This window comes from Papaver somniferum, chromosome 6 (genome assembly GCF_003573695.1).
Source record: "Papaver somniferum cultivar HN1 chromosome 6, ASM357369v1, whole genome shotgun sequence".
NCBI classification, from domain to species: domain Eukaryota; kingdom Viridiplantae; phylum Streptophyta; class Magnoliopsida; order Ranunculales; family Papaveraceae; genus Papaver; species Papaver somniferum.
The window spans coordinates 121,937,341-121,949,012 of NC_039363.1; the positions used below are offsets into that span (position 1 = coordinate 121,937,341).

At 35.1% G+C, this 11,672-nt stretch overlaps 1 protein-coding gene across 1 annotated transcript; it reads right to left on the reverse strand.

Moving 5' to 3' along the window:
* Positions 1-690: 690 nt before the first annotated feature.
* LOC113291410 lies at positions 691-1,578 on the reverse strand. The gene has a single exon (XM_026540945.1). It carries the CDS (start codon positions 1,576-1,578, stop codon positions 691-693), a length of 888 nt encoding a protein of 295 aa, XP_026396730.1.
* Between the last annotated feature and the right edge of the window lie 10,094 nt (positions 1,579-11,672).

Below are 11,672 nucleotides of genomic sequence, written 5' to 3' on the forward strand. Positions count from 1 at the left end.
TATAATAAATATTGTAATTTTAGTTGTTGGAAAGACATTGTGTTATTCTTATTATGTTAATTTTTTATATTCTAGTAACCTAAATCTTAAAATTAAGTTATATTACATGTTCAAAATTTATCGGTTTTCGTTTATAATTTTTTCTAGATCCGCAAATCCATCCACATCCAATTCACTCATCCGTTCATCCTGGGTGTCACATCCGATGTGTAATGGATTGGACGTGATGAAAATATCAAATCCTCCATTTAGATAGATTGGACGCAGGTGATACCAAATCCGCATCCACCCATCCTTTGCTCACTCTTAATTTTGCCTCTTCTCTTCACGAAATGAATGTTGGCCTAAACTATGGAAAAGCCCACTAAACTTCTTTCTTCCGTTTGAGTTTAGGGCCTTAGGTCTGTATGAAACTTGATCTGTTTAATTCGTCTAAAATGGGATGGAGCTAACCGCTGGCTCTGGTGAAAAGAACTGATTAAATTTAAATGTGAAGACCTTGACTAGTGGGGTACAATAAAAACTTTATAACCGATGAAATTTAAAGATTGTATTGATATACAAAGGGGATGTAAGAGTATGATCTACTATACAATTTGAATCTTTTTTACAAGTTAAGAAATTAAACATTGACGAAACCCTTTAAAATGCAGATCTATGCCAATGATGATGAACTTAATAATAACATCTCTATTGGGAAAGAGATGAATTGTTAAGTAGAGAAACTCTTGTTTTGATTAAGCACTTAAACAAGGTTTCAAGTTCATCCTCAAGACCTTCAATACTGCATTCCAAAATATTCACTTTCTTTTGTGTCATTTCCAAACTAGATAGGTTGTGGAGTGCAACATCAACACTCTCAACTTCATTATGAATATCTTGATTTTGTAATGATTTCTCCTTTTGGTTAAGTAATTTCGATACCAAAGACCATTTGCTAGTAGACCTGGATGATGACACTGATAAGAATTGCAATAGAGATCGGAAAACCGAGATCGTAATACTGCTTACTTCTCTTAGTAATCTAGCAACAATTACTAAATGATTATCTTGATCTATAACATTAATGGAATGAGATTCAAATTTAGACTCCATTTTTTTCAAGGATCCAATTGACTTCACCATTTCCTTTCTCAACTTCTTTCTACTACATGTGTAAGCATCAATGTTGCTTTCGGCAGTTGATTCTCCACCCCTTCGGCGAAGACCGCATTGAAGCTCACGTACATTTTCCTTCATTTGCACCAATAGGTTCTTTGTTGTGTCACAAACATCTAACACTGTCACGGACTCGTCCAACACTTGATCAACTAATTTCTCATCTTGGGCAATGGAGCAAGATTTTTGGGTTGTGAGTGGTAATTGAAGAACATCATCAACGCAATGATAAAGATCCTTAAGACCGGACAAAGCACTTCGGATCGCCTCTGCATTGGTGGTGTTGAGACTTTTCTTTAACCTGTTTAGCTCTTCTTCGACTCTGAGAATATAAGGATGAGAAGACCTTGTAGGCAAACTAATTGATCTAACACAGTTTCTGGTATTTGGTAGTGACATTGAAGAGGATGTATCAGCCATATAAAACCTAAACTTAATAGTTTTCTGTTTTGGTATACAATTGCTCTTACCATCAGTATATATATATAGAGAGAGTGAGATGTAGAGAGAAAAGAAAGACAAGAAGAACATGTAGTGTAGTGGATCTTATGGCCGGTATCACTTCTTGTCTGTACAGTCTTTTTGTTTAATGGAAATGTTTCATTACCAGAGATGTTTCGGGTTTATAAAACATCTCGAAACATGAATATTAACTATCCTGTTCATTGTCTACGGATGTACGGTACTCGCATATAACGTACATGGACAAATACGTCGTACCGGTATCAAAATTGTTGATTTTCCTTACGCTCTCATGAATAATTGAATCGAATAATATGTGCGTTGAGCGACGTGTATCAGTATTAAGCACGAGATTAAGTAGTAGTATATACTACTGGTCGAGAAAAAAAGGATCAACTTGGGATTTGATATATTGTTAATCTTGTCTAAATACTATGAACCTCGGTTCTTGGATTATGAATCAGTACACAGTGCTACCGACTGACTGGGCTATATAAAATTGAGAATGGGATCAAAGATGTTGCAATCGTGGAATACCAAGATCAACATAACTGTAAGAGAGAACCAGAGAAATTTGCAAGAATTGCCTGTATGTCTGTAAGCAATGCCGTAATGACCAACCACTTGGACATACATTTGACAGTATTTTGCATTACGAGTATGCTCAGTCTGAATTCTGGAATTGCATTTTTTTCTCATAATCTTATGTCCGAAATGCATCAATGTAAAATGATATCATCTCTATGCCATACCACATATAGGACCAAACGCATAGGCAAATTACCAAGTTTTTAATCTGTCTGAACAAAGATGTGCGGACCGCTATGATGAGAAGAAGATCCTTGTTGTGTGACTTGAACGAATATTAATCCAAGAACATTGCAATTAAGAAATCATAAGCTTCAACCTTGAGAGAGGTACATTATAATTCTCTTAAGTACACATGTGTGACTAATAAGTACAACATTAAGTACATCGTCTTCCCGTACAAGTTGTGGCAGACACTTAATGTTTTTCTATGGATACTCACATGCCACACATTACGGGAAATACAGCACTCCTACAATACTCAGTCTCAGTACTAGTGAAAGTAATGCTGGATGTCCCAGCTCAAGGTGCCAAGTCCCTCGTGGCGGATTCAAACTGTTGCGCTGTTATGTTTTTGTTTCCTTTAGGCACCTATGTGAACAAAATGGTGAAGTAGTCCAAAATTTATCCCAAACCCAGCTAAACTCTTCCATTTATTTGTCTTCTTCACTCTGACTCTTCAATCGCTGAGTAACGGCATAAATAGGCTAAAACAAGTTTAGGAGGATGCTCCTTCGGCTTGTTGCCCTAGAACAAGGCTTTGATGTGCTTGCCTCAAGACCGGCCCAGTGGATAGCCCACCCTTAGTACGGCCATTCTTAGTACGTACAATATGTATTGCAGGACAATTACATTTAGCAGAAATACGTATTGGTTATGACTTGGCATCACAAGTCTTGAACTCCTCAATTTATGCTTGGTTCTTATGGTACTACCTTATCCGTTTGTTTGGCTAAGATTCAGTTAGCTTTCTGAGTTCTGTACTACTATGTACTAGCTTAAATTTCTCCTTAAAGCACTTATCTACATAGGTAAATGAAATCGATGAAAACCACCTTAATTTTACCATATACAAATGTGTTGATCAGAAGAATATACTTTATTTACACCATGCACGCACCCATTAAAAGTAACCTTGCGTTGTAAAGTTGTTCCGAATCCAATGAACCTTGAACCATCAAAAGTTAAAAAAAAAAATATTCATAAGAATCATAACCAAGATTTGAAGACATAAGATCGTATGTGATCAGTGTTCATTAAGGCCAGCACATTTTCTGAAAACAATTAAGCCCCAGTTTTAGTTTGTCTTATCAATTTGATGCTCATAAGCTGGTTACTTTAGTTAGTAAATCTACCAAGTGGAACGGATTTTTGTTCCTTTGTTCTGAGCTTTCTCAAGTAAAGAAAAAGCTGTAGAATTTTTTTTTTTTTTGACGTGGATGGTAGGTGTGATGCAAATATATAGATCTGTTGTCTCGTTATAACATGCATGCCAGCTATATAGGCCAATAATGTTTGATACTCCAATTTGCTAATCTTTATAATTTTTCCAAGAATGTATGCATCACAGTTTAGAGGAAGAAAAATGTAAATGCATGCATGGGTTTCGAAAGGATACACAATTATAATAACAACTTGCGTATCTATGCATAAACATAAACCATGTTGTTAATTATTTGTCAGTTAATAATTAGTTGGCCGGTGACACTTGTTGATTTTCCGTGCGTTTATCCGACAATCGAAATAATGTAGCTCCCTTGTACGATGCAGGGGATTTTCGAGGAGACAATAGAAACTTGGCAATCAAACAACATGGAGCTTCCGTACACTTTCCTTCGAGGTTTGGTAGCATGTCATTAATCACAGATTCGAAGCTCGTATATCTGTGTTCTTCGGCTCTTGTTCTCGGTTAAAATATACGATAGCATGTCAAACTTCTACTTTATTATTGTCTTATATTTTGATCAACAGTCAATCACTTACTCAAAACTTTTTCCCTTGTATTTTTTTTTTGTGAAAAAATTAGACTTGTATTAAACTTGTTGCTCGCTGCTCAGCCTCAAGTAATGGGCCTTCCGTTAAGTGGAACAGAGAAAAGTCTTCACTTATGTGGGCTTATCTAAGTTTACGTTTTTGCCGGGGTGACTGGTGAACAACGGATGGGTGATGAAGATTTGGTACCCACGTCCAATCCATATATATGGAGGATTTGAGATTGTTACCTACATCAAACCCATTACCCGTCGGAGTCACATCCACATATGAGCGGATAGGATTTGGATGGATTTAGAAGAAAAAAAACGAATTAGGTAAATATTTAATAAGAGTGACATAATTTAGTTTTAAAACTTAGACCATTGAAACCTAAATAATCACTACAACATAACAAGAGTAACATATAACCAAAATGAAAATATTCAACAATACGAAGTCTTCCAAAAAAAAATCAAAATTGAAAGTACTTTAATTCTAGAATATCTTTGGGACCTTCGATGCATCTCAGTAGAAAACTATATATATTATTTACCAATTCTCTTATAAAAACCTTCATATATATATGTATAATACCAACATTATATTTAGGATTATGTATCTAAAGGATGGGTGGTGTTCCACCCGCACCCGACTCGTGAAAATTGCAGGTTTCAAAAATTCACTGGCGTCCAATCTACCGAGAGACGGATTGGCTTTCCACCCATCAAAATACGGATTGAGTTGGATAAAATCCACGGATTTGCGTGTTTTTTCTCACCCCTCATTTTTGGGAAAATTAAGCTTCCAAAAAATAATTATTTTTTCTATTCACAAGCCCAAAATATTTTTACTTATTTCCAGACATATGTTTATTTGAAATTATGAAAACAAAGGAAGAAAACACAAGTATCCTTAATATGTTCTCCTTCAAACAAATTTCGGGTTTTCTCTCCCCTCAATTAAGTGGTTGTATGACGTCCTATTCTTTCAGGCGTATAATCGGCAAGCAAACTTGGATATAACATACTAAAATAAAATTCCTTGAAATTTTACAAATTTTATTTTGTTGAAAGCTTTTAAAGAGACCTGCACAACGAGTACAAGCAACAAAAGCCGGAGGTGAATGTCAAAAACTTGATACATAACCATTAGGCAACCACCACAAATAATAGATAACAACATTATGCAGACATATTTTGATTCATGCATCCACTAATTTGGTTATGCAACCACTAAAACAATGTATATACTTAAAAAACATATTCTAAAAAAAATACGCACAACGAATTATGCAACCACCACAAAGGTGCGTAAGGTGTTATGCAATCCTTTTCTCGGATGCATAACAAGATATGCATCCTTTTTCTAGAAGCGTGGAAAAAAAATGGTTGCGTAATGCATTATGCATCCATTTTATCAACTTCATAACAGGTTATGCAACCGTTTAATTTTATAACTGCATAACAGGTTATGTAGCCATTCTTTTTCTTAATTTTTTTGCTAACGAAAAAGTAGTTGTGTAATGCATTATGCAGCCATTTTTTCGACTGCAACCATTTTTGTAATTATATATAACAGGTTATGCATCCATTTTACGACTGCATATGTATTTTTGAAATTCAAAAATAAATATTTATTTCATATCTTTGGTAACACCTTGTCTTCTACTCAAGCCATATTCATAACACTATATGGTAAGTACATCACCAACTTTTTGTTCAGAAACGTGTATGGATTAACTTGTCATAAAGAGTAGTATAGATCAACAGATGAGATGATGTACCTAATATGTAAACAAGTTTTCTTGGGCGATCTCAAAAATCAATATCCAAGAATCAACCTAGTATGTACGACTGTACCCAAACAATATCTGAACCGAAATCCAACAAGAGTGAGTCTTGTATTCTATATTTCAAGGTATGAATTCTTAAGAATAAATCTTGTAAGTTCAGCATAGTCTTTTAGTCTTAAAAACTGTCTAGGTTGTTTAACATATCACTTGTGATATTTTTATTATAAAGATGAACAATATGATGCAAAAAAAAGTAATACCATAAGATATCAGAAATTTTGCTAATGAGGAAAACTGTAATGTGCAGAGAAACCCCGAGACTTAGACTGTTTGAGCAATGCTCGGTTGAACCCACAAGTTTTCCCATCTCAAGCTTGTTGTCGATATTTGATGAATAAAACTATACTTTGATTTCAAGTTTAATAATTCAAGTCTCGGACTAGGCATTGAAGTTGATAGTTGAGTATCAAACATAACCCTCGAAGACTGAAGAACGACGAAGACATTTGGAGAACTTCATCAACAAGGTATGTCAAGTCTGAACCATTCTATTTACTCACAAGATTTACCATTCTATCTAGTTTTCCAAATCGGTTCACGAACTGTTTTGCTCGGGATTCATGAACATCCTATACGGTTAACGAATCGTTTCACCAACAATCCCAATGAATGTTTAGCAGATGCTCAAAGAATTATTTTTTAAATATTTATAATATTGCTATGACTCTCATAAACACCTCTAAGACATCATTGATCACTAAAACACCTTGTGTATGTTGATCATGATTAAATTCTTAAGTGTTTGAATGAGCATCATATTGATTTAGTTCATCAAGCATATTTGCCAAAAAACGGTCATTCTACACGGTTCCGTAATCGGATCATATGTATATTCTTTTATCAGATTTCAAGACCAAGTTCTCATATGCTTACTTGGAACCCTAATTAGAGTTTCATCTAAACATAGAAAGTATTTACTTGAATCTCAAGTTATCCTAGCTTGAATTCTAAGCAACGCTCAGTCTTGAACATCTACAAATAGAGATGCTCTATCAATTAGGAAATTCAATTCCTGGCACCTTGTGTCCTAATTAATAGCTAGAGATGTCCTCTATTGACCCTGGTTGCCTCTGAGAAACATAATTAGGTCTACGACTTAAAGTCTTCACTTAGGGATTCTTGAAGCCAGGTCTGACTATCTTAACCTTAATAATTCGTTAATCTTGTTTTTCCCTTTTCTGTTATCGAGGTTTTCATAATCTCTCTCAGGCAAGATAGATATATATCACAAATTTTTCTTCATCTCAAACTTTGTGATTCCGCAAGATAAATATCTGAAAACTTCTCTTAATTGATTAGTTCAAGATTGTTCTTGAAAGGTGGTTAAGTATCCAAGCTTCTCAACGAACTGAGTGTAATTGTTCCCGATTTGCGAGGTTTCCTAGCTTTGTCTATTACAAATAGATTTCCAAGCCTTGATCTTTGATCTAAAGTGAAATCAAATAGGCTTATCTGTCACAGGCATATTGGTGTTAAAAGTATTCACTAAAGTTGAAGAAACTGTTAGGGTGTAAAGGACGTAAGTTAAGGGAATCAATTGTGTAGATCCTTGTAAAGATTAAGAGATATAAGGAGCGCGACTGTAACTGAATCGCTTGTAGGGTGAGTTCGGTCTCAACTACATTCCAGACCGAAGTCTGATAGTAGGCTAGTGTCTGTAGCGGCTTAACACAGTTTGATGTTCAAATATGGACGAGGTCCCCGGATTTTCTTATATTTTTGTTTCCTTGTTAACAAATCTTGTATGTGTATGCTTTTTACTTTTCCGCATCTTTTAATTGTTAAAAGTACTACACATGTTCATACTCATATCAAAACAAAAAAGTTTGTGGTGTATTTGGTACTCTCTCCTTTTCAATTGGTATCAGAGTAGGTTCGTGTACTAATGTTGTCAAAACCGACTTGATAATCTCTTGCTTTCATAAGAGCAGTCAATTAACATATTCCGAGATGATGATCTAAATATTGATTTGGATAAAGTCATTGATAATCTTTGTCATGAGAAACATATAAGGAAAATTGATAGACTTTATCGTGAAGTATATATCAAGAATCTTCGAGAAAGATCTGAAAGAGAAGAGGTTCCACAAAAGGAGTTGGATGATCGAATCCGTATTAACAAGGATATTGTTGTCATGTTATCTTAATCAAATGTCACCCTAGCAAAAGTTCTTGAACATTGTAAGTTCAAAAAAGAAACTTCTAACTCCTCGAATGATCCAAATCTGACATCTCTTGATTCTTATTTAAAGAATTATCGACGATCAAGAGATAACACAAGGTCTTGGCTTTGTGAAACCTGATTTGACTCAATTTCATCGAAAGGACCTGTTGATGTTTCTACCACTTTTGTTAGTTCTTATAGTCATTATCAACATACGTGTAAGATCTTTCGATAAAACTTAAAAGCTGTTAAAGTGCTTCCAAAAAGAGCTGAAGAACTTCTATCTAATATTGAAAGATTTACAAAAGGTCTGACAAGATATATTAATTCAAGGAAAAGTAATGTCAGTTTGGGAGCTTTTTCATTAAATTCAAACTCACCTTTTCAATGGTTTCTCAATAATGGGTGTAGCCAACACAGGACAGGTGATCTTTCATGGTTTGTGAATACGAACGATTTTAAGGAAGCACATGTAACCTTCGGAGACGGTAGTTGTTGCTACATAAACAAAAAGGGAACAATCAAACTTTCAGGAGTACCTGAAATTCATGATAATTTTTGCGTCAAAGGTATGTCTGTTAATCTTCTTTTTGTCAAACAAATTTGTGACAAATGCCAAAAAAGTTATATTCAATGCTAAAGGAAGTGATATTGAAGATAAGTCAGGAAAATTTATTTTCCATGGCATTCGTGGAAAGAATAATCGTTATCTTCTGTATATTCAGTTCAATCTTTGTTGTACTTTGACTAAGGTGGAGTCTACACAACTTTGGCATGAGCGTTTTGGTCACACCAATTATCGCCTCCTTGACAAGATCATTAATAAAGAACTTGTTAGAGGTGTACCTAAAATCAATGCCAAAGTGGATGATGCTTGTGGTGGTTGTCAAAAAGGCAAAGAAGCTAGAATTCCACATAAGTCCACACAAGACATCGCACCAAACCCCACTTGATTTAATTCATATTGATTTATTTGGCCCGATCTAACAACCTACTGTTGGAGGAAAGAAATATGCTTTGGTAATGGTTGATGATTACTCCAGATTCACTTGGGCGGCATTCTGATAGACGCATTTATGTGTCTAATATGTCTCAATTGTATGCATTGTTAGTGCTCGATTTTGTATTTATTTTGTTATTTATGTCTTTGTAGGTATTTATAGAGAAATAAGCTCTTGCGGAAAAATTGGCTCGAAAAGTGGTATTTTACACCCCAAGGATAAAGTACTAAAGGCACCCCCGAAATGCACTGGAAGCACCCCAAAAATGTGCCAGAGAAACCCCAGAAAAATTACTACTTACGCCCAAAAATTACTATTTGCACCCCATAAGGCAAGTGCTAAAGGGAAACCCGTACAAGATTAGGGGGAGGACATCTTCTTCTCAAATTCAAAAAAAAAACAACCAATTTTGGCGGGAAAACATTTCACTTCACTGGCAGAATTTCGATCGAATGTTTGGAGGAGTTTTTGTGTGATTCAATCGCTGAAACTTCATGGGTAGTTGTGATATGTCCTAACAAAGCTAGTATGGGTGTTTGTTTCGATCAAATTTGGCTGGATAACTTGGTTTAATCCAAACAGGGAGTTGGAGGAAAAACATGAGCTTGCACGAGTTGTGAGGAATTTAAACGTGTACTGCACGTGCTTGGAAGAGTTGATCGATATTCTGGAGCGTGAATAAGGTATAGAAGGAAAGAAATACAGCTGCAGACGCGTAGGAAAACGATTTTTGGAAACAATATATTTTCGAGAATAAAAGAAATAATGATATTAAATAAAGAGATTTTGGGAGATTCAATGTCGCAATGATGTATAAATAGGTTCCTAGGGTCACATAGAAGGAGACGGAGAGTTTGGGGAGAGACGGAGAGCAACAACAGAAGAGAAAAAAATCGCACCAGAGAACCACCATTTCTGCTGCTGCTGAAGAACACGAAGAACAAAAGACCACCAGACGCAGTCGTTCATGCTATAATGACAACGACAGCCACACGAGGGTCGCAGAGATACAACAACAACAGTTCCTTTTTATCGTTCTTTGTAACAGTGTTTTGCAACAATTATAAACGTTGCAAACACCCGATTTTCATTTATTTTCTCTCCATTTCATCTTTGTAAACAAATCTTGAGTATGAATCAATATTTTGAGCAAGTTTATACAATGATGAGCTAAACCCATCCTCTGGGGCGACGGAGGAAGCTATTTCGCCAATGAAACTTGGTAATCTCTATTTTATTTAATTTATGCAATTATTATATGATTATTTGCCTTGATAAATAAATAGATAAAATGGTTTTTGTTAAACAATTGTTATTTCAATTGATGGAGCATGCTATCCTAGAGTTTTGATGTCCCATACTTTCGATTTACAATTGTTATTTCTAAAAAATCAACTTTTGCAATATTAAGAATCAACTTGAATGAAGGATTTGCATAATTATAATTAGAAAATATAAATCACTTTGATATTGGTAATTAGTGGAATCCATAGCCCCAGTCTTCTCCATATTTTTCATATCACTTTTATTTAAGTTTCCTATATTTTTTATTTAAAATTAAGTCTAAAATCTGCTTTCACAAGTGTTGAACGAATCTTATTACTACAACAACATTGAAAATCACAACAATTTTTGGCGCCGCCGACGCGGACTTGTCTTTAGGCTAGAGTTTTTAGATTTTTATTTTATCTGTTCTTCTTTACGTTTTTGGGTTTTTGTTTTTTTCTTACAGAATTTGAAATTTGGAGCGAAAGAAAATTTTGCCAAAGCTTTTGGTGAATACTTAAAGACTTCGAGTGAAAGGCAAAGCGAAAGGAGCGAAAGAAGATGATTTTTTTTTATTTTATAAAAAAAAAAGAGAGACATTTTTTTTTTGTAGATTTTTATTTTTTTTAGACTTTATTTTTCTTTTGCACTTTACATTTTTGGACTTTGGACTTTAAATTTTGGGACATTATTTTTAAACCCTATGGAAGGGTAGTTTAAATATAAACTGTTTGCAGAGAATGACGTTGATTACGATATCACCTAGGCCCCTCGGGTTCGTACATGACATAGGAGTCGTGGCCCGAGTCGACTACAAAGGTTCATCCCCCGTCTGGTACGGGAGGTAAGTTTGTTGAAACACTCGCGAATCCCCTGTCAGCGAGTTACTGTCTTCCTTCGTATGCATATATGTTGAGGACTTGAAAAAGGCTGCTTTAATTTCCTAGTAAAGGGCAAGGACTAGCCATACAAGATAAGGGTTCGAATTTCATCATCGTTTTCTTCTTTCCCGCCTTAGGAAAACGACACCAAACGAGAACCTAAGCCTAAAATTTTGACTAGAACGATACCGATAGAGTAACGAGCTTAACAGGAAAGTCATTCGAAAAATATTGGTTACTCTTTTAAGCATGCTTCAAAGTTCATGATGGTTTCTGTGAGTTGAATACGCCGCCTTGTAACGCCGGTGAGTCCTTGGGTATCAAAG